Raw genomic sequence first — 25,917 nt, forward strand, 5'->3', positions numbered from 1 at the left:
GCACGCCATCATATCCCATACATGCCTATGTCATAGTACTCACCACATTTATGTTCTCCTCTCTCTCCCCCAAAACCAATCACCAATAAATCATGAGTGTTTTCAAGGTAAGGGCCATGGTTAGTTTACTCTGTCTCCCAGGACTCAGGAGAGTTCCTGGCCCAATGTTTCTTGAAGAACTAATTGAATCTTTAGGATGAGCTCCTATAGACACAAGCCCTCTCTGGTAGGAGATTTAAAACCCCTCTCCACCCAAGTAGATGCTGGGACAGTTTCTTGAACTCTTCCATTGTGGAGAGTCTGAGTCTTAAACCAAGGGGCTCAAACTGGTGAAATTTGAACCTAAAACAGTAAAACCACTTTTCCACTCTGCAAAACATATCTCACAGTCCTGGCATATCACAAAGAGAACTTGAACAGTCACATAACATGCTGCCTAGTTATTGTTCCATTATTATGAAATGGAGCACATACTGTGTATCCAAGCGGACACACACACAAATACATATTAATAGATTAGCAATATAAACAATTTTTCTGTGAAGTCCTCCTGTTTGGTTGATTCCAAACTCTGAGAACCTAAACAACAATGTGTTTCTGCCTTCTCAGGCAAAAAAGAAAAATTCTTCCCTGTAGTTGGGGAGGAGTATAGGAAGAGAAACTTTGGGGAAAGTGGACCTTCTTACACGTTTTATGCCTTCCCCTTTTCTCTCCCACCTCTGGCTCCTGAAATGGCTGTGATCTGATGGGCTGCATGATGCAGTCACCCTGGAGGTATGTGGTATACCAGCACAGGTCGGGAGAGATGGAAGGACGTGCCTGGATGCTCCCTGCCCCTCTTTTTTTCTGGTGAAACCTCAGAGGCTGACACTCCACTTTCGAAACTGGATTTGCATGTGGGCTGCTCTGCAGGCTGCCTGATGCAGAGAGGATTCAAAGGGACAAGACTTAAAGTGCCTGGGCTACTGCCCCCAGGCCAAGGTTGGAGGGGCTGTTAGAGATGGTGGAGAACCACGGGGAGAAATGAACAGCTATTAAGAATGAATAAATCTTATCAGGTCACACGTCAGCCAGAAATCCTTGAAAGCTCATTTGTGTTCTAGGTATAAAGTCCAAAATCCTTGCCACGGCCTTCAGCACCTCCCATGGCCTGACTGGCTACTTCTTCAGCCATGTCTGAGGCGCCTCTCCTTCTCTTTCATTGCTCCAGCCATACTGGCTTTTGCTAGTTCCTCAGTTTTACAGTTTCCTCAGACGTGACTGGCTCTCCTGCCTGAGGGGTTTTGTGCAAATGGTTCCTTCCATGTGGAACAGTTTTCTTCCCCAACCTTCACCCAGCCAACTCCAGCATGTTCTTCCTTGACCACTCAGACATGGTTAGTGCCCCAGTTTTACAGCCTCTAGCACCCTTCACTTGCCCTTTCTCAAAACCCATCACCTTTTCAACAGCCTGTCCACTGTGTCTTCTTCACCAGACCATAGGCTTCTTGAGGGCAGGCACCAAGCCTTCTCATTGGTCCCAGGAACCACCATGCCTATCCCCTTGCTGGATGGACACCAGACTCTTGAGAAATATCTGTTTAGTGAATACTCGTCTCAAAGCTTTTAAAGATAATTCTCTGAGCCGACTGGGTGGTGCTACCAGAAACATGAGCCCCGAATAGGCTTTTCCTGCTGTCTCTCCCAAATCCAGCCTGGAAGCAGGAGGAGTGAAGGGCAGGCATTGGAGATGGAGATTCTGGGTGAGGAATCTCAGCCAGGGAGCCCTGCCAGGACTCTCACTGTGAAATAGGAACATTTTCAAGGGAAGTGACCCTCTGCTGGAACTCCTCAGCTCCAAGGTGGTCATTAACTTTGAATTGTTATGCGCGGTGAATAATTCGCCTGTGGAAACATTTAGCACTGACAGTAGCACTCCTTTTGTCATTAAAAGCCTGAAATCCTGACTAATCTCAGCTGGAGTCAGTCCAGACTGTGCCACGTCCAGAACATTAAATATAACCCGCAGCCACACCACCAAAGCCACCCATTAACAAAGAAAGGACCTTAATACTGTCAAGGAAGGATTGATGGAAGGTAAGGAATCTAGAACCCCAAAAATGATGACTTGGGAAATAATTTGGCTTGAATTAAATTATTAAATAATAGTAAATTATTATTTAACATAATCAAATTAACCCTCTATATCTGGGTGGGTTTTGCTTCCTGGGTGTTTTATTTGGTCAGTCTTCTGTAAATCGTTTAGTCACTTATTGATTCTCTGCTCAAAGACTATAGTCTTCATGCTTGTGTTCAATGACTCTATACGTAAAATTTCAACTTGATCTATTTAACATGAGGCATTTAGATTTAGTTTATCTACAGTTAAATTCCAGCTACATAATGATATTTTAATGACATATTTATGAGGTATTTGCTTATTTGCATAATTCCGACCATATGCCACAATGACTGGGGCAGGGATAGGCACATGGTTTAGAGGGAATCATGGAATCATGCGGCATCTACTGGAAAGAAATGCCCTTTTTTGCTCGGCATGAGCCTGGGAAGATGCAGGCCTACCTTTTGCTGTTAGCAGCAATCCTGCCACCAAACACAGCCCAACATCAAAGACAACTTGAAGAAGAAGAGAGATGAATTGGAATGTCAGTTTGAGCGCCGGTATCAAACCCTACCTGAGGCCACTCTACACCTGGCCTTGCATGGAAGTGAGCCCCAAATTCTTTTTTATGTTCAAGCCATGAGTTAGGTTGGCTGTGACCTGTAAACCAAAGAGACCTAACTGATTCACTTTCACAAAAGGAGCAAGGCAGGAAGGAAGCTACACACAACACAAGTATAAGTCACTCTATTTATTCGGCATTCAACACACTTCGCTTCGCAGAGACAAAACACACAGTCTGAGGAATCCCATTGTCATAAATCCCCTGCTTCCAGCTTTACATCCTGAATTTCCATGCCCATTAATCAAGGTTCAGTACCTTCACACACAGTGATTAAAAATTTTTCCGTGAGATCATCAAGGTTACGGCTTTGGCTACAGAATATCTTCACCGGCCAAAATTCAGGAGAAAACATAGGAAACTAGAAGTCTTTTGGTGGTGGAAGAGGTAGACGACTTAGGTAGAATTCCTGAGAAAAAGGTGCAGAGTCAACCAGGCCACTAATTAATATTTCCCTGGCTGGGAACTATTGTCCCTCCAACATCTCCACACATTCTAGAAGGCAAATTCATCTTATTGCATATAAAGACACTTTATCACAATGCTGTGCTCAAAGCATTTGGCTTTGGATAACTGCCAGAAAGATCTGGATGCCTCAGTTTCCAGGAAAATGCAGAGCTAGTGGGGTATGGACAGCCTTTCCCCAGTGTCATATGGGAAAAAGAAAAACCCAGAAATGGATGATGAAAAATGATGATCACATTAAGAGCTCTGTCAGGCCCCCAATGTTTTTCAAAATGGCTTGATATCGAAACAGCTAATGAGCCTCCAGGAGGAGGAATGGGGAGAGACTAACTGCATTACCACCTAGATCCCAGCCACATCAAGTCCCCAACGCCCAAGGCAAATGGACATCAGCTCGTGTCCTCCAGTCAGTGCGCTAAGAGGCAACCCTGAGGGGAGGGCAGCGTCCAGCAGCCCCTCTTGGGGGCAGGAAATCACAGCCTGGGAGGAGCCAGCTTGCGGGGCTGGGTCATTGTCACCTTCTGTTGTCGTTCCTCCTCCCCCCATCCCCCCAACATGGCACAATGGAACAACTGTTCCCTGTTGAGAACTTCCCTTTGCAAACATAACAAGCAGAGGCTTCCCTGATCTGACCCATATTCACAGTGGAAGAAGGCCGCGGTCCGCGTGGGGAGAGGGGATAGGAAGCAGCGGGGCGAGCCGGGCGTCAGGCAGACACGCGCAGGGACACCGTGCTGGGGAGGGACAGGCGGAAGGGCAGAGAAGGCTGAGCATCCACGGGCTGTGGCGCTTCCGGAGACACCATTCCCTGGACACGAGGTGCCCAAACCTCTTTCTTAGGTTCTCCCGGGGTAGTTCCGACAGGCTTTCGCCAGGTCTTTCAAGAATTCAGGAACCCCTTTCTGCAAAGCAAAAGAGACTGTCACTTCTCTGTCCTCACGGCAATCACTCCTGGTTCTTGGGGATGTGACAAAAGGTAAATAGAGATGGCTTTGGGAACAACAAAGACAACAGGGCCTCTGACCAGATTCCAACAGAACGTTGCCACAGATACTGACGAAAAGTAAGAGCCAGGACGTGGGGGAGACTACATGACAGGGGCCACGGTTACAAGACGCTGCCTTATATATTTGGCTTTTGCTGGTGAAAACCTAAGATATTTCTGAGACATCGTTTCTTGAAAAAAAAAAAAAAAAAAAAAACACAGGAAATGGGGTTGAGATGGGTTGTTTGAGTCTTCCAAAGAAATGAGAGAAAGGACTTGCTTTACAGGATTCGAAATGGTAAAGATTTGGGGACAAGAGATAGACTATACTATTATTTAGTTAGTGTTGAGCACTGTGCAAGACTGTCCCCAAACACTGTCTTCTTTAATCCTACTCCACGAGGTAAGTAACATTCACCTCCATTTTTAAAAATGAGAAGATCGATGCCAGGGCCAGGATTCAAAATCACATGTGTCTGACTCAAAGCTTATGTGCTTTTTCTCTCTCCCAAGGAAGCTGGTGAGGCCTCCAGCCAGTAAGTAGGACGTGCACAAAGCAGGCTGAATGGGCCCCATGAAGCCAGGCTCCAGGCAGTCTCTAGCGATCTGGGCAACACCTGCAGTTTCCCCTCCTTCCAGAAAAACAACAATAACAAAACTGGAGGCGCCCCCAGGCTTGGCCACATCTCGTTGTCTCCTCACCCATGTCGGCCTGTCTTACTTCTGCATAAGCCGATACAGGATCCAAGGGTACCACTGTTCCTACAAGGAGCAGGCTATTGTCCAGAGGATCCAGAGAGCGATCCTGAGGGGTCTCGGGGCACCAGCAGGGAGGGGCTGGCATTCCAGCTAAGGACTCTTTGTCTTTAGTCCCAGCCTCCGTACTGGGAGGTGGCAACTCTCATCCCACCCGTAGTCACTCAACCAAGCTGCTTCATAAAAGAGCCTCATTAGGCCTGAGACAACCCCACAGGCTAAGTCAACATTTGTCAAACATGATTACCCCTCCTGCCTCCTGGGATCTCACCTTGGCAGCCCAGTTAATGAGCCGGGTCAGAATTTCGCCACCCAGGTTATCGAAGTAATACATGAAAACTAGAGAAGGGAAGAAAGGACAATTCAGAAGGAGGAAAACCATGAGAAAGATACAGCAACAAACCCTGCAAACCTTCCACCATCCTATTTTCTGAATACAGGCCCAGAAAGTAGGGAGGGAGGTAACACACGATTCAGGCATGTTCCCTGCTCTGCTTTGTCTTAGAGGATACTTATCTATAAACATTTTTGAAAACACAGCCACAGGCACATCTTGCTGCTATTTATTAAACACCTGGCAAGTGACAGACAGTCTCTCATTTAATTATTTCTCTCATCACTTCTCCTAACAATCCTAAGGAATTGGTAAAATTCCAATTATAATTCCAGTATATTAATGATAAAGTGGAAGCTCAGGAAAGTTAGGTGACACGTCCCAGGTGACAGATCTAACAAGCCTCAGAACTCCGGTTCAGATTTTGCCTCAGACGCAAGGCCACACTCGTTCCAGCAGAGGAGGTGGCTGCAGGCCGCACTCTCCACCCACAGCTTTCCTCCCCGTGGCTGGAGCTCAGGGCAGCCAGGTCCTGAGTGTCTGGGTTTCTGCTGAGTGGGAGCTGCGTCCTCAGAGACAGTCCCGCCAGCCGTCTTGCCCACCCCCAGGACTGGCAGATGTGTCCACAGGACAGCCTGCTGTGAATTCCAAAACCTGCTGGTTTACTAGGCTGCTCTGATTTCACCTGGACAATGCAAGAGTCAGCCAAGAACGCACCGAGTCAGAGTTAGACAGCCACCTTCCACTGCACCCACTCTCTGGGGTGACCTGAGTCTCTCCCCAGCTGTGGATGTGGATCCCTTGTCTGTTTTGCACCCATGCCATTCTCTGACCTCAGGGAGCAAGCTTTGCGCACTTTATGTGCCTCGCAATCAGCACGGCCCTCACCCACGTGACCCTGACCCTGCACCCGCCTGGCGCTGTCTTTACCTTTGCTCCCGTTCCCGCCATCGCTCGTGAGCACCAGACTCTCCTTGTACTGCGTCACCCGGATCACACCGGACCTCTCGGGAAACTCTGGATGGGAGGTGCTCTGGGCCAGGACCACATAGATCTTCCGCCCTTCCACGTCCAGCTCTCGCCTCTCCCGAATGTAGACGTACTGCACTGCCAGTCAAGGCATGACACCAACGCCAGCATTTCAGACAGGCAGAAGGAAAGCCCCACAAGCCGGAAGACAAGGGAGGTGGTTCTGTTCCTCCCACGTGGCTCTTGCTCTCTTGTGAGGTTGCTTCACTTACCTGCCCCGTCTCCCTACCTGCACTGCAAGACTGTGCCCATCCCACCTGGCATTCTCATCTGAGAGCATGCATCACCTCTGACAATGATTCCTTGATGCTGTGAAGCTTTTAATTAGGCAGGGAAACCACTGCTTCTGTCTCCAAGAAGGCACTATGAGATATCAGAGGATGGTCACTTATCTGCTGTGAGATCCTGGGTTAGTTACTCCACCTTTCTGAGGCTCAGTTTCCCTACGTAGGAAGATGGGGCAACACCGCCCAGCAGGGAGGCTTGGTGGGGGCACTAGGGAAAGACTGGAGCAGAATAAGCAGTCGATAAACAATGGGGTCATGTCTCCTTGTCCTGCCCTCCCTCAAAGCTCTAATTACTGCCCTCTATGCACAGAGGATGGTCAAGCAACGTTCCCACACCTGGTGATCACAGGAAGACACACAAGCACCTGAATATTTAGAGGCAGAAGTCCTCTCTGGGTTAACACTGGTTCACCAAGAATAACCAAGCCATTTCATCCCAATAAACACTCACAGATCAACCATGGTACCTGTGGACCTATTCTAGGGGAGACAATTAAATCCTAGGAAACAATAAGAGTCACCACTTACTGAGCCCTTACCATGTAATAAACATCATGTGCTTTACACAGAGCATCAATTTTGATCCTGAGAAAGTCCCTGTGAGTTTGGTGTAAGTATCCCCATCTTCTAGATGACAAAATTGAGGCTCAGAGAGGTTAAGAAACTTGTCAAAGATCCCACAGCCCAGCTGAAGGGATGGAACCTGAATCTGAACCCAGATCTGGCTCCAAAACCTAGCTAGACTTTCATAGCTGGACAGGGCTCAACCCTTAAAGTGTTCATTATACTTTCGAATGACAGAACTTTAGGTTTCACACTAGAAGAAATTAAAAGCCTAAATCCATGAAAAAAATCACTCTAGGGCCAGCCTTGGTGGCCTAGTGGTTAAGTTCAGACACACTCCGCTTGGCAGGACGGGTTCAGTTTTCAGGCGTGGACCTACACCATGCATCTGTCAGTGGCCATGCTGTGGCAGCGACTCACATGCAAAAAGAGGAAGACTGGCAATAGATGTTAGCTTAGGCATAATCTTCCTAAGCAAAAAAAAAATCAGTCTATGTATAGCACAATTACACCCACTATGACAGCAAGAACCACAGCCCCATGCCATTCAGGGTCTCAACAGCCGCCACAGTTGTCCCACCCCTCACTCAGGCTGGATGGGCTATTGGCCCCACTCTCTACATACAGATGAGTGAAGTTCTTAAATCTTTTAGGGAAGAAATGATGTTGCTTTGGCCCTGGCTTACTCTTTCCTCACAGAAAATATTGTCCCACTCTCTCCCACAACCTGCTCAGCTCAGGTGACAGACATCTCCTGACACTCCATTAAGGAAAACTTAATATATTGATTAAAATTTGACAGAGGTCTTTGAAGGGTTGGAAGGTCCAGCGAGCAATAAAGCCTAAGACTGGAGAACCACCAGTTCACTGAGGCCCAGGGAAGTGAAGCGCCTTTTCCAAGCTCACACAGCAAACCAGGTAATGAGTTCACACTCAACCTGGGATCTTTTGCTCTAAAACTAATGTTTTCTTCTATGGCACTATTCTCTGTTCTCAGAAGTTTAACAACCCTTATTGGAGAGACATATGTGCATATATAAAGACTAAGAAACTCATTATGGGATTGTGTGGCAATTTGAAGCCAATGAAATAGAACTTCGGGCCGGCCCCGTGGCTTAGCGGTTAAGTGCATGAGCTCCGCTACTGGCGGCCCAGGTTTGGATCCCGGGCGCGCACCTACGCACCGCTTCTCTGGCCATGCTGAGGCCGCATCCCACATACAGCAACTAGAAGGATGTGCAACTATGACATACAACTATCTACTGGGGCTTTGGAGGAAAAAAAATAGAGGAGGATTGGCAATAGATGTTAGCTCAGAGCCGGTCTTCCTCAGCAAAAAGAGGAGGATTAGCACGGATGTTAGCTCAGGGCTCATCTTCCTCACAAAAAAAAAAAGAAAAGAAAAGAAAAGAAATAGAAATTCAAGGAGCCCCAAGTGTCCACTCCTGAGAACACCTACCCAGCAGTGTCACCGTGAGGTCGGAGTGGTGGATCGTGCCCTGGTCAAGATCACCATCTCTGGAGACAGCTGGACCTGGGTCTCGAACCTACCTCTGCCACCGCCTAGCTGTGTGACCCTGAGCAAAGTTCTAAATGTCTCTTTGCCTCAATTTCCTTAACTGTGAAATGGGGATGATGATGCCTACCTTGCACAGTTGTTGGCAGGATTAGAGAAAACCACATAAAATCCAAGGGATTAAGTAATCCACAATTATTTGAAATATATACCATGTGTATCAAACTACCTAGTAGTATGTGGGCACTGAGCCAAGAAATAAACTCTTATGGAGTTTATAATCTAATTAGGGGCAGGGTAGACAAATACATTTAGACAGAAAAACACAAAACCATACACACAAAACACACCCACATGCTCCCTCTCTTTCTAGAGAAGAATTACTTAGGCACATACAGACTTATAGAATGTTAGAGCTAGAAAAGATCCCCACAATCATCTAATTCAGTGGTTTTCAAACTTTTATTTTAATCCAAAGATCTTCTATTAAAAGGATCTTACACGGAAATTCAGGCTGTAAGACACTCAGCCGCTGTGATGGAAGAGGACAGTGAGGAGTGGAAACCTTGCCTGTCACTCATCCTCCCCCACCCTGCCCACCCAGCAGATGTCCACCCCGCCCTCCCAGCCTAGTCCTGAGCAGGCTTCCTAGAACCTTGAGTGCCAGCTAAACCTCCCCACATCCCAGTCAACTGCTTCATCTCATAAATGAGGAAACTGAGGGGAAGAAACACACCCAGTGTCCAGAACCAAGAGTCAAGGAGGGATCGCTGTGGGGTCAGTGAAACGGGAGAGGAGACTGGGAGAGCTGGGAATGTGGGGGCCTGAGTTCCCCACTCGGTCACTAACCACCCATATGTATGCCTCTGTCACTTCACCTCTCCAGGTCCCCACTTCCTCCTCTGTAGATTGAGGGAGTGTATTAAACATTCCTTATAAAGAATTCTTTCCAGGTCCCCAAGTCTGTGGCCCTACAGTTTCAAGCCCTAGGAAACTCCTCAGGAAAGTATGAGCTGCCCTCCAGTGACCACAGTTACAGGACGCTCCACATGGTCAGCCCCAGAAATCACACTCTGAGGTCTCTGAGAGCCAGAGAAGAAGCAACAGCTCCAGAACATGCTTCTGCAAGAATCAGAGACAATGTCCACACCTGCTGGACCTGCCGCCATTGGGCGATGGGCCAAGGGCACAGAAACACTTAGAACGCCGAGCAATGGTGAACTTGGGAAAGGATACATCTCTGTTGGGCTTAGAAAAAGGGCACCTCACTTGCAAGTAGACCATGGTCTGTCCATTGCATTCTTTTTCATAGAGTTCTAAGGAGAACAAAAGAAGTTAATGTATCTGGAAGCCTCTTTGACTTCAATTAACAAGGAGCCTAGGGATGATGACCTCACAGAGTATGATAAACCACTAACTTATGAGGCACAAAACTCTAGAAAAAGTCAGACAGATTCATTACCACTGAAAGCTTGTTGCCTGAAGGCAGAGTCTAGTAGATATAAAAATACAGTAAAAATAAAAGAACCCAACAAAACTTATCCATTACATATCACAAAGAAGATTTCAGATAGAATGCAGTGAAACAAAATACGCCATCCAAAAATACATTTGCAGGTTATAAATCAGAGTAACCACCAGATGTCACTAGAGCTCCAATAGTTTTGCTTTTGAGCCCTTTCTTGCTTTTTTCCTGACATATTACAGCTAGCCTGGTACTGAGTCACCCAGTCTAGTGTGTTCAGCTGAGATCAAGGTCCCACAGAGGGCAGTGTCCTTCCTAAACAGCTAGAAAGTGGCACAACTGTGGCTCACCCTAAGATTCTTGCTTCCCTCCCAGGTGTCTTTATACTCTACCACAGCTACACTGACCAAATTTCCTTAATATTCCATCATGCTATTGTGTGCAAATAGCAGCCAACTCCTGGAGGGAGAATTCAAGGACATGCACACCCTCTGACCCCAAGCTGTGCAGTAAGCTTCTAACTAAGCACTTAGAGAAGGAGGCAAGCCAAGGTTGCCAAAATAACCAAAAGAGTCCCCTGAGGAGATGCTGATGGGGAAACGTATGACTTAATTCAGCTTTTGAAAGAAAATCCATTAGAAGCAGACCACGGATGAAAGAGATTGCCAGCCCATTGGTGCCACAAGAGGCTGGAGACAGCCCTTGAAAGGAAGGAAAGGAGTGGACATCTGTTGCTTTTGCATGCTCAGTATTGACTCTCCCCTTCTTGGACCAGCATCTTACTTCTCCTTCAGGGCATCACCCTACCGCTCTTTCTCAACTATGTGGTTTAAGCAGGACTGACTCAACCTTAGTTTCAGGGCTGGGAAAATGAACAAGTCATGATCACGGTGATTAGTTCAGGGATGGTGCCTCAGGCCAGGGTCATAGTGAGATAGGTAGCTAGGCAGACATGAGCGGGAGATCACAGCTGGAGACCTTGCTGCATCAATGGAGTGTCTTACTGGCATCCAGACATGAGCAGTGAATCACAGCTGGAGACCTCGCTACATCAAAGAAGCGTCTTGATGGCATCCCACAAGATACAGACAGCAGCAGAGTCTGAGATCTTCAACCACGGCAATAAAAGTAACAGGTGCAAACACAGCACATGCAAAGCCTTCTGCTCTACACCTCTAGAGGACATTGACCTTTCTTTAGTTTACGTACAAACTCCATATGCATTAGCCTCCCTTCCTCTGGGGATGACTGCCATGACAGTTCCAGAGACTCCCCTAAAAGGTGGAGAACTCCCCCTCCCGACGTGTGGGTGGAGGAAAGACCATTATTGGTGGATAACCAGATAATGCAAATTCCCTCTAAACAGCCCAAATAAAAATAACATTAACCCAAGAATTGGGGCAGATGCATTCTCTGCCCACTCCCACTTGGAGTGTATCTGACCTTTCTTCTGATAAATCTTTGCTTTCCTGCTGCTGCTGTTGTGTCGGGGTCTGAATTCCTCTCTTACGCTGACCAAGAACCCGGGCCATCGGACTCTTCAGTGCAGTTGAAATAGCTTGCCACTCTAAAAAGTTTAGGCCAAAAAGTGGCTCAGTAAAGGCTCTCAAGTAGCTCACAGAATATCTAGGAGGACCAGAGTTAGGTTTAGGACCTCAAGATTGTTCCAGAGAAGCCAAATGGCTGCTGCCACTGGACTGGACACCACAGCGTGAACTGCTGATGCTGAGTACCAAACACCAGAGGCTCTGCAGCTGTTTCCCCCAAAGTCAGATGCCTTAGCCGGGACCGTCACCGGAAAATGGATTTTTGCATGGTGCAGCTTCCTCACGTTGCTTTCTCCCAAACTGAAGCCACATGTGCGTCTTCTTGTCAACGTCTATATCACCAGACTGAACCCTGGCTGCTAGGGAGACTGGGACAGAGAACGTCTGGCTTCGCCCTTGAATAGATAAGTATCACAATTCTCCCTAGATAGGAAAGGTATTTGAAAGCACTAAGTCACCCAGAACCACAACAAACGTCCACAGGAAATAAGCACGTGATCCATGCTGAGGCTCTGAGAGCCAATCCTGGACTCTGGCTGCCATCGATATGAAAGTGGAATTCTCATTCCTGTTCCTCTGAGGTTATTTCTATGGTTAGAATATAAGCTTGGATCTTCTGCTGGCCATCTCTGCCATGACCTGAGAAACTGCCTGAGAATTAGGTCATCACAGGAGAAAAAGAGTCGAGATGGAGAAATTATTTAAGTATTAGATGCAGCTGTTCTGGAATCCAGAAACCCATGGACTTTTCAAAGTCATGAACCAAGAAACTCGCTTTCCTTTCTTACACTGCCATTTGTTGGCTTTCTGTTACTTGCAACCAAGAGTCCTGACTACAGCAAGGGTCTTGCAGAGTTAATGTGCCCCTGGGCTGGCTCTGTAGTTCTCCTCCACTGTGATTGAGATGGCAGAGGCCACGCCCAGCTCTAAGTGGCAGGGGGACTCCCTACTTAATGCCTCTCATAATGCTCCACCACTTAGAGGGTAAAATCTAAGATCTGTAGCCTGGTGGCCAGGCCAGGCCCTTGGGGATCCTCCCACCCTAGCTCAGAGTCTGCCACCTCAACAACCCAACACCACCAACCTGCTCTCAGTGTCTGCACATCTCATGCTGTTTCATGCCTTCCCCACCTTACTCATGCTGTTCCTGGGCCTCGAATGCCTTTACACCACTCATCCCCTCACCCTCTCACCTCCTCACATACCTGTATTATTGTTGTTTATAAAACTTTATTTCATAAACATTTTTTATAAACTCTTATGTTTTAAAATACTTTAGTAGTTTAAACTATTATGTTTTATAAACTTTTATAAAACAAAGTTTGGACACTACCTCCTCCAAGAAGCCTTCCATGATGACCTAGGTATAGGGAATGACAACTAACTTACAGAGAGAACAAAGTAGCCCTCAGAGAAAACTGGACAGTGGATCTAACAGCATGCAAAGAGCAAGTCCTAGAATAGCAAAGGCACATGTCAGCCCAGCACCTAAGACTTTTAGGCCAAAATGAAAAAAGAAACATAATATAGTAGAAATTAAACCTGTTGCTTTCTACTGGCTAGAATAAGTAACAATAGATTCTACTTTCTAATTCACTTTTAAAACATAGTAGGTGTCACTCACCTTCAACACACTTGCCCCACTGTTTTCTGTAGTCTAGGTCCATACAGACATTTGCAAGTTGATCCGGCGGGCAGTCCTTCAGAACACCAAAGCCTTTATACTTATAAAGTCCAGTCTCCTGTGAAAACAGGACAGGCAGAAACAACCTAGTGATGCCCAAGTTGAGAGACAGCTGGCTGACACAGCACAGGAAAAACAGCTGTTCATGCAACACCATTTATTGGGAGCCTCCTCTGTGGTCTCGGTGACGCAATGGTGAGAAAACAGATGGGGCCCCTGCTCTCATGGGTCTTATATTTGGCTGTAGGCTTTGGGGGGTGGTGATAGCTATAAACACTGTCCAGGTAATTTAAATAGGATATAAGAGGGGTTGTGTCATAAATGATGCCTGCTTTGGGGGCTGGGGGGGCGGCATCCTATATAATCAGGTAGTCAGGAAAAGCCTCTATGAGGGATAGCATTCATCAGACCATCTTGTTGTAAATATTAGAAGGAGCCAGCCATGGAAGATGAGTAAAGCCCACTCTCAACCGGGTCCTCAGGTTGACAGATTGGAATGTTCAAAGAACAGGAAGTCAGGGGTCTGGAGAACTGGATGAGGGAGATGGGCAGGAGCCGAGGTCAGAGGGGTAGTGAAGGACTGGCCTCAAAGGGCTTTGGAAACTGATGATGCTCAGGGCAAGCTACCCCAGGAGGCACCACTCTGGTATGTGGATTATTTCGAGCTGAAGACAATAAGGACTCAGAGAACTCAGGAAGAATATTTGAGTTTCCCCTCCCAAACTGCCTAAAGAATTTAAAACAAAAGATCTGTTTCAGGAAGGAGTTATTATCATGATGGCTGTAAAGATAATGTAGGATAGAGGTTACAATAGGAAAGGCACCAACCCTCTTTTATCAAAAACTCTTCTTCTCCCTGACCACATTATCTATAGATGACTCTGAAAAGAATTGTCTTCCTGGCCTCTGAAGTCCCAGACCACTACCCACCCCCAACACGTTCCTCGCCTTTAGCTGCAATACTTAAGCAAGCAGCTTAGACAGAAGGATGAGTTGCTCATTTCTGAGTTTCTCCCATGTATACATGTTATTAAACTTGGTATTATTTTCTCCTGCTAACCTGTCTTGTTAATTATTTGGCCAGCCATAAGAACGTTAAGGAATACAATGTTATACAATTTTAAAACACCTATGTCAATAACATTTGCCCACATAATACCACCTAAGAAGGCTTATCATCACTTGTCTGACAATGCTTCCCATGTAGTTTAACATACTGAATCAGCCTAATAAGTTAGTATCTTTCTCTTTATAGGCAGAGAGCAAATTTCTTTGAGAAGTTCCAGGGCCCTTTGAAAATTCTCAAGGAAAAAAAGTAAAAAAAAGACTTTATTTAAGATATGAATTTTGGAGGAGCTTGTCAAAAATATAAGCAGTCAAATCAACGCAAACAGAGCACTAACAGTCCAAAAAGCCTTAATAGAGAGACCTCAGTCTTTTGAACACAGGAAATTATTTTAACAGTTTTTTTTTTTTCTGTCTTTTAGATAGACTTACCCAAAAGTAAAGAAAAATCTTTTATAACCTCTTTATCAAGTTCAAGAAAATTATCCTTTTAAGAGAAATAAGACCAAATTATAATTTTGTACCGGCTTACTCCTGATATTAAAACTCATTTACTTAATTAAATTCATTTTAATCTTAGCCAACTTGACCATGCATAAAACTCTTTTTGCAGAATTCCTCTTCCACAAACTTTCTATAACTTCCTTTTTACATTCAGAATTTGTCCCATGTCTTTCTTTTCCCTCCTAGTACTTGAGGACAAATTTATCTTTGTTAATCAACCAAACAAAATATTTCCATTCTTTGTACCTTCTTTATACATCTTACTTTCCATGTACACAGACAAATTTTTCTTAATTTTTAGTAGCTTCAATTACATATACTAATTAGAAATTTTAACCTATAGAAACCTTAATTAGTAAGTAAAAACTAAGTAAGCAATTATCAACTTTCTTTTACATTAGTATCTTGTGGCTTGGAAAATTTATAAACACTTCATAACTTCTAGAAATATGTTACTTTATAGTACAGTCTCTTAATAGAACACAAGACATGTTTACCAATAGACCCAAAACACTTTTTAGTTTTCCCGTAATGAAAAGCCAAATGTAGACAAACGTACATTTAGCAATCAATTTCTAATATCTTATCTTATTTGGAAATGATGATACTCAGAGAATTTTTATCATAAAATTTAGCAAAACTCTAAAGTTTTAAGTCACCAAAAAGAGTTTGGAAGCTGTAACCACCATAACACATAATTATTGTTTAAAGTTCATCCAACATTCATCTTTTTCACAACTATTTAGTTACTTATTCCCAATAATTATTTAGATTGCCTACAAGACTTCATAAAACTTCAGATAAAATTAGGCATCATTTAAATTACTATTTTTGTTAACCAGTTCTGTAATAGAAATAATATCAGTCTTTTTCTACAAAATTTCATGTAAATTTCATCACCTCTTATACCTTTAAACATAGTTATAATTAAGATTTTTATCAATAGGTCTTGGTCTTCTAATTTTGGACAAGGGAAGCATTCCCAGTCAGACATTTTAAAACATACTCAGGCAAAGTTGATGTAACCTCTTTATATAAGATTAGCTCAAACATTCCAACCTTTATAATCTTATCAACACTTACACTTTTACATGTTCTCAATTCAATTGTAACCTGAGTCAGGTTCTTAAGGCTCGTCAAATTTTTCCCTTCATTTTTCTGGCCTTTTTTTAGGTAACAATTAAATAATTCTGTGAGAGCTCTCAAAACACTTTTTTTTCCCCCAATTTAGAAGTTTTCCCAATTCAAAGTATCCGTCGTCTGGCCATTGACGAGTAGGATCTTCATTTGTATATTTATTCCAATAGTGACTCAATCCAATAAGCCTTTTTTTTTTTTTCCAATAAGCCTTTTTAAGGAAAGACCCAGAGGTAACTTTCCACGCTTAGAATAAATCTTTACCATGGACGAAAGAGGCGTCTCTGGTGAGGGCGCAGATGATGTGGCCCCCATGATCCACAGAATTCAATCCCAAAGATATTCAGAGAAAGTAAAGACCTTCATTGCACAGGCGGTAAGGATGGTGTAGTGAAAACGGTGTCTCCGGTCTCCCACAATAGTGTGGGACGCCTCCAGTCACAGACCCGCTAATCTGTGACATGGGGCAGGCAATACTGGAATGGGATTTTTCCAGCACTAACAAGCAACGAAGGTTAAGATGACAAAAGCCCTTATGGACTGGGCCCTTTGTGACAAACTCCCCTGAGAGCTAGGCACAGCCGGACAAAGAGACAGTTCAGAACCCCATTCTACTCGACTGGCCACCAAGGTGCACTCCGGTAAATGCACCTTCCGTATGGTGGAGACCAAGGAGAATATTCTCACTGGTCACAAAGCCAAGTTTTCTCAGGACACAGAACAAGACAGAGACTACTCTGGGAGGAAAAGGGATCAAGATCAAAACCAAGAGTACTCTACCAAATTTAAACCAAGAGTCACTAAAAGCACAAGAAACTAGTTTCCCAAATATTTTCTCCTGCCAATCTAAATTTAGAAAGAGAAAAAATTCTCACCACTTCCTTCCGCCGGACCCGCAGATAGAGATTCTGGGAGGCTGACGTGGTAAGAAGTCTTACCTTTCGCCGGCTTTCGTCAGGCGTTCCCATATCTCATCATCTGCAGTAGTCCAGGAAGAAGGCAGTTCTTCCAGCCAGAAAAGGCAACTTGCCAGCCAGTGTGGCTCCTGGCGACTATGCCAAAACTGTCGGGGGAAGAGGGAGAATCTCCCTCTGCCCTTTTCCTTAAGGTTCTTATGGCTGGCCAAATAATTAACAAGACAGGTTAGCAGGAGAAAATAATACCAAGTTTAATAACATGTATACATGGGAGAAACTCAGAAATGAGCAACTCATCCTTCTGTCTAAGCTGCTTGCTTAAGTATTGCAGCTAAAGGCGAGGAACGTGTTGGGGGTGGGTAGTGGTCTGGGACTTCAGAGGCCAGGAAGACAATTCTTTTCAGAGTCATCTATAGATAATGTGGTCAGGGAGAAGAAGAGTTTTTGATAAAAGAGGGTTGGTGCCTTTCCTATTGTAACCTCTATCCTACATTATCTTTACAGCCATCATGATAATAACTCCTTCCTGAAACAGATCTTTTGTTTTAAATTCTTTAGGCAGTTTGGGAGGGGAAACTCAAATATTCTTCCTGAATTCTCTGAGTCCTTATTGTCTTCAGCTCAAAATAATCCGCATACCAGAGTGTTGCCTCCAGGGGTAGCTTGCCCTGAGCACCATCAGTTCCAATTCGAAGACAGAATTTTTCAATAGCTGCCTCTTTTTTATATAAAGGACTTGTGTATAAAAGAATGAAAAGGGGAAAAAACACCAGCTTCAAATCATATTAGTCCTTTTTATGCACAAAACGACCATTTCTAGATTCCAAAGTACAACAAGAGATTCCCCTTGTTTCCACGTTAAGCCACATCCTGGTCTGTGTGGGCTCTGGGCTAGAGTTGCCGCACTAGACATCTCACTCTGGTCAAGGGCAACTAACAATTCCTGACGGTCATCTTGCCTAAAGGCTCCATTGTTAGGATGAAACCAGGGGCTCAGACCAATTTCAATGCAAAAGAAAACAAAACTGAAGCTTGTAGATGGACTCATACTTCCATGTGCTAATATAAGTTATTAGCTAATTGAACATGAATCGAGCCATCTTCTTAAACATCATGCTAAGGACTTATGTGAAGTCAAGGAGTAAACATGGTGAATCTTTGTAGAGATTCTGAGACTTCAAGGGTCTCCTGGCTCAGGTGGCATAGCCCGGGGATTAATACAGCCCAGATTAGGAATTTCAGATGTATGTGAAAAACCCAGCCAGAAATGGAAGGTAACATTGAAATTGAATTCATAAGGGTTTTCCAGCTGTAGAAGTATGCCACTCTATACCAAGGGTTTCCAACTATCAAATGACAAACCAGAAGATTTGAACTTAAGTGCTGTGCCATGGATGCCCCAATGGAAGGGCAGATCTCAGGAGAAACACCTCCTTCTCCCTCCTGTCCGATCCCCTCACGTTCACATGTGGGAAGATAGTGAGGGTTTCTACATACCACATACTGACACCCACATACATTTTAATCAGCTTTGAAAGAGATACAATTAGCTCTTTGTTCACGAATATTGTGGCCCCATTTTCTACACACATTGAGTAAAACAGATAATTACGTGTTGAGATAATTATCTCCCTAATCTTACATGAGTTAGCTCTGGTTATCTGGATAAATTAAGGCAAACTCTTTCCTTAAACTGGTTCCCTTCCCCTCCTGAATGTAGTTACAGCCCTTAGTGACCTCAGTCCTACACACATCACAGAAAAGAAAAACAGAAAGCCCGACAGGAAGAGAAAAATAGAATGATGTGATTTACATGAATACAAAAGAATGAACTATTGTCACAACTTCCTTTAAATACTCCCTTCGAGACAGAACTGAGAAAGGCCAGAACTCCAGAGGAACAAAATGCTCGGTAACACCTTTCATAGTCTCTCTATAAAATGTTCTTTTCAAGGGCTAAACAGCTCCACCCAAATTCTTGGATCAAAGCACCTTTTCATCCATTATTTCTTTTAAAAAAGGATCTCAGCAAATATGATCATATTTTTATTTTGTCTTTTAAAAAATAAAGTGAATTGTTTTTAATTATATACATAATTCATATTCATTGTAGGAAAATTGGAAAATGCCAAAAAGAATAAAGAAAATACAAATGGCATGTAACCTCATAATGCACAAATAGTTATTGGTAATCTTTAACATACGTCTTTTAAGTAAACACTTTTACATGTTACAAAATGGGAATAATATGGAATAAACAGCTTATATTCTTATTTTTAACAATATTATACTGAGGCTATGGAGTGATCACATCTAATTTAGTGATTCTCCTATGTTATTTCTCTTTCCAAATATTTTTACGAGTATAAATATTGCTGGATTAATCTACTATTTAGTATGGACCAACTTGGTCCATAATTCTAAATTTTTCATTAGGAGAGCTTCCTTAGAGATAAATTTTAGGGTAAAGGGTATTAACATTTTAAGGTTCTTTACACTTTTTATAAACCTTTAAGAAAGTTTGTACCAATTTATACTCTCGCCAGTAGCAAAGAAGCAACTCACCAGGACTGGGCATCATTGTTTGTATAAAAAATTTCACAGGAAAAGGCAAAAATCTTAGCTTGATTTGGGCCAAGTCTTTATTATTGGTGTGTAAAATCTCTTTAAAATCAAAGATATTAACTCTCTGCAACATTTGTTGCAGATATGTTCCTAAGGTTATTAACATTTCCAGAAATGACTCCCAATAAGTTTACTCATGAGGTTCTTGGCTTTTCCAGAAGCTCGCCCAGAAAACCACTTCCAAGAATAGCTCCATTTCTTTATCTAGAGTAAAACATGCTGCATACTTTCCTTGTTTTTTTTTTTTTTGAGGAAGATGGGTCCTGCGCAAACATCTGTTGCCAATCTTCTTCTTTTTCTTTTTTCTCCGCAAAGCCCCAGTACATAGTTGTGTATCATAGCTGTGGAGTTGTAGTTCTTCTATATGGGATGCCACCTCAGCATGGCTTGATGAGAGGTGAGTAGGTCCGTGCCCAGGATCTGAACCGGTGAACTCCGGGCCACCGAAGTGGAACACGTGAAGTTAACCACTATGCCACCAGGCCAGCCCCAATGCATACTTTTCTAATGCTCCATTTATAGGACCTTTCATTTCCTACATTTCAGAGAGTAAAAGAATTATTTGATGGTAGAGAATCAGTCATTCTCTTGTGTAGAATACAATTACCAGAAGAAACAGAAGATTTGGTATGACATATACTCCCTTCTTTCTTGCTAAGAGAACCTCTATGGCAATGTGCACAGCTAGTAACTTTCTTGGTCTCCTATGCAGGTAGATGTAGCCATGTGACACCTCCTTCCAGTTTTGAATACACGTGTTTGGAGCTGCAGCAGTTATTTTGTGATGAAGAGGTAACAAACATGAGAGGGCAGAGATACAAGACTCAAAGAGCGTTACTGGCATCATTGATTAGCTAAACCAATGGCAGAAACTGTTGATCTCTGAACTACATCTTAGGTGAGAAAAATAAACCTCTCTTTGTCATTGTTAGTCCAGTGTTCTGTTACTTGCAGCTAAAATCAATCCTAATTGATACAAGTGATCCTTCCTGACAATAAATTTTACTTGAGTCCTGTGATCCAGGAAAACAGTGAAGGTTTAGAAATCCCCCTACCCTTTGTGTTCCAGAAAAGAGTTTATTGCCAAGATCCACCATTCCCCACAGGACTTAGATAAGACTCACAGAGGCCCCCCTTGTTTACCAATGACAAGGCCAGACACAGAGCCTCTAAATTCCCTTTCGTTGCCTCATAAATGATTAGCTGAACTCCTTGTGCCCACTGATCAATCAGAACAAGATGCTTGTTAACCGAACTGCTTAACCTTCTCTCCTTCTTCAAGGCCCCTAAACTTTGGCCCACCCTCAGCCTGAGCCAGCACACAGCCCTTCCTGACAACAGATTAGCCTCAGGTACCATATTCTCTGATCTACTTTCCAATCAAGCCACCTTTCATCCTGCTTTCCCACACATGGTTTCTAGCCTTGTTTATTCCCCTATATAAAAGAAAAAACTCTTTTTGCCTAATTCTTGAGACAAAAATCTTACGGTCCAAGCGTTCTTCCTATAATAATTCCTCCCCCCACCTTGGCAATAATCTTTTTGAATAGAAGTCTCTCCTTACTAAGTCCAGATTTGTTTGGTTATTTTTTGTTTTTGTTTTTGTTTTGCTGGGAAAAATTCGCCCTGAGCTAAGATCTGTTGCCAATTTTCCTCTTTTTTTTTTCCTCCCCAAAGCCCCAGTATCTAGTTGTATACTCTAGTTGTAAGTCCTTCTAGTTGTCCTATGTGAGCTGCCACCGCAGCATGGCTACTCAGAGACAAGCGGTGTGGTTTCATGCCCAGAAACTGAACCCAGGCCACCAAAGCGGAGCACGCCAAACTTGAACAACTAAGCCATCAGCGCTGGCTCCAGATTTGTTTTTTATTTGACTTTAAAGTAGAAAAGCAGACTGACAGAATAGTGCTGATAAGACTTAGGAACATTTACAAGGAACTATGACTATGTGTAAATTCATTAAGACAGTACAGAGGTACATAAGCATTGTTAAAATGCACTGTCAAGGAAGAGAAGTAAGAGATAAGGGACACTGTTAATGGACATTAAATAGAAGTATATTTAATTTGGCACAAGAGATACCTAAGACTCCACACACTCTATTATAGAAAGTGCCATGTCCTTCCACTAAGTAACTCACAAAAGAATTATAAACTTGCTGGGACTCACTATGTCCTTGGCCCTGAGAAGAACTCTGGCACAGCCATACACTGGCTTTTCAGCTTGGAATGTGCTTCCCCTTGGTGATCAGTCATTGGTCACTGCAACCACTGTGTCTTCTGATTTGAAGTTTTCCAATGACTTTGACCTGCTGTAAAAGGTCTTTCACTACTATTGGTAATTGTTTCTCCAAGTACAGTCCAGTTTCCAGTTTTACATTCATTAACTCATGTAATCTTTAACATAGCCCTGTGATATAGATAGGGATGTTGGTGTTATCTCCATCTTCATATGAGGAAATGAAGCTCAGAGAGGCTGAATTACCTGTCAGAGTCCTACAGCTAGCACTTGGCACAGCCAGAAAGAGGGGAACACTTCTACTTTCCACAGTGTCTCCTATTTAGCTCTACTCTCTCTGCACGTTTTCTCCAAACCATTGTTCCAAACGACAAGCTAACGGTTAAGGTAAAGAAGACCCATCGCATAGGGGCCTTACACCCTTTATGTAAAAGATGTCAGTGACTTGCCAAGAGTCAGCCAATGATGCTGTTGGTGGCAAAACCTGGACGAGAACCTGTTCCTTCTGATGCCCAAGCCGGTGCTCCTGCCCCAGACCACCCACGATGGACCTCCCATTGAGATGTTTCCAAGTCCCTAAGAGGTATTTTTTAGATGCCGCTTCTGGGGGGTTCAGACAAGGACCAGGAGGAAAGGCAGGAATGGAGAAAGGGTCAACATTATCACTTTCAATGGAGAGTGTCAAGCTGTCTGTCCATACGTTATTCCAAAGAGTTATCTCAAAGACTCTGTAGCCATAAAACACAGCCTGGTGGTTACAGCGTGGACTCGGAGTCACAGCCCAGGTAGGGGCTAAGCTCTTCCACCCGCTAGCCTTGCTTTCCTCAGCTGAAAAGTGGGTCTAATAAGAGTTTCTCCCTAAGGGAATATTTATGAGCATTATTAGATAATCCATCTAAGTTCTTATCATGGTGCCCGGTACATAAGTACTTAGTAAGTATTAGATATCATTTTCATTAATAAGATAGGTATGATGATCCCCTTTTTCCAAATTAAAGAACTGAGTTTTCAGGACTGTACCACAATGCACATTTTTAGGGAAACTACCATCCACGGAATACCTGCTCTAAGTTGGGCACTGTACTTGGTGATTAATGACCACAACAATCCTGTGAAGTCAGCATATCACCTCCGCTCTATAAATGAAGAAGTGGAGGCAGAGATGGAGCCATGGTTTGGCAATTTGCTACTGAGATCATTAATGTTTAAGATGTTCTGTTATTCTGGCTAACTTGTCTAAACATCAAGCTGTTATATTTCTTAATAATGGTGATTTGAATGCATAAAAAAACCTGTGCAATTTCTTTGCAATAGCATTCATAGGGTTAAAAGATTTTGAGAAACATTACTGCCAGTAGTACACTTATTTGTCCTAAGCAGACTAAATTCTGTAAGAGCTAACGGGTTTATGTATGAGAAATATCAAAAAGTCATAATGTTTGCATTTCACATTTGCAATTCCCACAGAGGAGTAACTCCTGGTAGGACCCGCATTCCTCCTACCCGCCCCCCCGACCTGGAAGAAGGCATCACTCATTCTCTTCTATGTGTGATGTTTATCTGCATTTACGTCACCAACCACAACACAGCCTTGACTAATCATATTTCTCTAATCCTGTAAACGGACTCTTGAGTGTGCATTGAATTTTCTTTGCCTCTCACTTAAGAGTTCATTTCCATTCCTCTGGGGCAAAGGAAGCCTCCCCAGTCTACAACTGTGGAAGCTGTCCAACTCCAGCCCCTCTGTGGCAAATAACAGACTCAGATGGTGTGAAAAGTAAGCATTTTTCACCAAAGAGAGTCACTTCTAATGGCAGAGTCAAGCTGCACTGCCACTGGGAGGTGTGTACCAAGACGGTGAAGAAAGACATTGACTAAACCTGATTTACTGTTTTATATCTCTCTAAGAAAACATGGTAGGTCTGATCCCTTAGGATTGTGGACAGCTAGGTAAGATAATAATGATAGCTAACACTTATCAAGTGCTTACTGAATACCAGGCACAGGGCTAATACTTTACATGTATTATCCCACCTAATCAACACAATGATAATACGAGGAATGGACCATCAGAAAACCCATTTTTCAGACAAGGAAACTGAGATTTGAAGAAGCTCTGAGAAATATGTGGAAAAGGCAGATCTACAGAGACAGGAAGCAGATTGGTCGTTGTCTGGGATTGAGAGTGGGAACAGGGAATGACTGCAAACCAACAAGAAGGGTCTTTTGGGGGTAACACAAATGTCCTAAAATTAGATTGTAGTGAAGGTTGCATAACCCCACAAATTTACTAAAAATCATTGAATTGTATACTTATAATGAGTGAATTTTATGGTATATAAATGATACCTCAATAAAGCTTTTAAAATGAAAAAGGAGTTTATGAATCTCATCCAAGTCACACAACTAATGATGGCAGAACATGGACTGGAAGCTGGTGATCAGACAGCCAAGTTCATGTTCTACGGAACTGCCTCCAAATTGTCACTGACCTCTCCAAACATAGTGTTAGATGAGTAATAATTTTTCTGGAGAGCATGTGGCTCTAGCTAGGGTGACCATATAATTTATCATTTCAACCAGCACACTTTTGAGCATGAAAGAGGTGTTGGAAAAATTTTCACCTGGACAACAGGTATAAACCAGACCTGAGGTGGGTATACTGGGACAACTATACCCAGCTAGAGCTCACAACCAAACACGATTTCATTTACTACATGCTTCAAAATGTATCCTCTCATTGAAACCCTGTACAAATTTGGCAGTACAGAGGCTGGCCCCGTGGCCTAGTGGTTAAGTTCAGCACGCTCTGCTTCAGTGGCCTGGGTTCGGTTCCCAGGCACCGATCTACATCACTCGTCAGTGGCCATGCAGTGGCAGTGATTCACATACAATATAGAGGAAGATTGGCACAGATGTTAGCTCAGGGAAAACATTCTTCAGCAAAAAAAACGAAAAAGTAATTTGGCAGAACAGAAATTTTCTCCAGTTTAGAGATGAGTAAACTGAGACCCAGCTAGGGTCTTAGGCTCATAAATCATAAATGACAAAGCAAGTAAGCATCAGAACCATCCTTTAGAGCACAAGTTGCCAAATCTGCCATCTGGCTATTTTTGAACAGTCCACAAGCTAAGAATGGTCTTTACATTTTTAAATGGTTATATAAGTACCTAGATAATATCCTCTGTTTTGCCACCTGGCACACAAAGCCTAAAATATTTACTATTTAGCCCTTTATAGAAAAAGTTTGGCAATCCCTGCTTGAGACCACTGTGACCACCACTTCCAAAACATACAACCTTGGAAAACTCTGAATTACTATAGAGTCATATTGCAATTACAAATATAAGAGGGGTATCATTATGTCATAAGCCCCAAATACAGTTACATTTTAATTTGAACCACATGGTGGTTCACCATTTAAACTCAGACCACTCTTCAAAGTAAATCTGCCAATCTTGAGCACACCATATAGGATAACTATCAAAACATCTTAAGTAATTCATATTCCAACTCAGAAAAACAAAGAAAAAGAGAAAATCTTGAAAGAAGCTGGTGGGGGAAGAGGGACCACTTTACTGATGGAAGAACAAAGATGAGAATTACAGCAGACATCTCATCAAAAACGATCTATGCAAAAAGAAAGTGGAGTTAAACGTATATTGAAAGAAAAAAGCCACCGACCTAGAATTCTATATCCAATAAAACTTTCCTCCAAAAGTAGAGAAGAAATAAAAACTTTTTCAGACAAATAAAAACTGAGGGAAATCCTCAGCAGCAGACCTACTTCAGAAGAAATGTTAAAAGATTTTCAAGGAGAAAAAAATGATATAGGTCAGAAACTCAGATCTATATAACATAAAAAGTGCCTGTTTCACTGTCTTAAAGCTTCTTGAAGGTATGAACTTTGTCTTATTCATCAGGTATCCCCAGGGCATAGCATAATACCAGGCACACAATAGGTCAAGAAAGACCACTTGAATGAATACATGAACAAATATTTTGGAGTGTTCTTTTCATTTGAATACATTCAGATAACCCAAAGGCAGCTATGGAAAGGTGTCTATTCTAAACTAAA

General features: G+C 43.2%; 1 protein-coding gene across 1 annotated transcript in view; it reads right to left on the reverse strand.

The window, feature by feature from the left end:
* Window positions 1–2,808: 2,808 nt before the first annotated feature.
* The window catches only part of LOC101392708 (phosphatidylcholine transfer protein-like), a 36,724-nt gene continuing 13,615 nt past the window's right edge, over window positions 2,809–25,917 (reverse strand). The window contains exons 2-6 of the mRNA XM_087440945.1: window positions 13,296–13,413; window positions 9,896–9,975; window positions 6,194–6,365; window positions 5,201–5,268; window positions 2,809–4,090 (exon numbers count right to left, since the gene is read on the reverse strand). Of these exons, the coding sequence (XP_087297071.1) occupies window positions 4,025–4,090; window positions 5,201–5,268; window positions 6,194–6,365; window positions 9,896–9,975; window positions 13,296–13,413 (504 nt within the window). The 3' untranslated portion in view covers window positions 2,809–4,024. The remainder of the gene's footprint in view (window positions 4,091–5,200; window positions 5,269–6,193; window positions 6,366–9,895; window positions 9,976–13,295; window positions 13,414–25,917) is intronic.

Source organism: Ceratotherium simum, chromosome 16 (genome assembly GCF_057802395.1).
Source record: "Ceratotherium simum simum isolate JZ-2026a chromosome 16, ASM5780239v1, whole genome shotgun sequence".
In the NCBI taxonomy this organism is placed as follows: domain Eukaryota; kingdom Metazoa; phylum Chordata; class Mammalia; order Perissodactyla; family Rhinocerotidae; genus Ceratotherium; species Ceratotherium simum.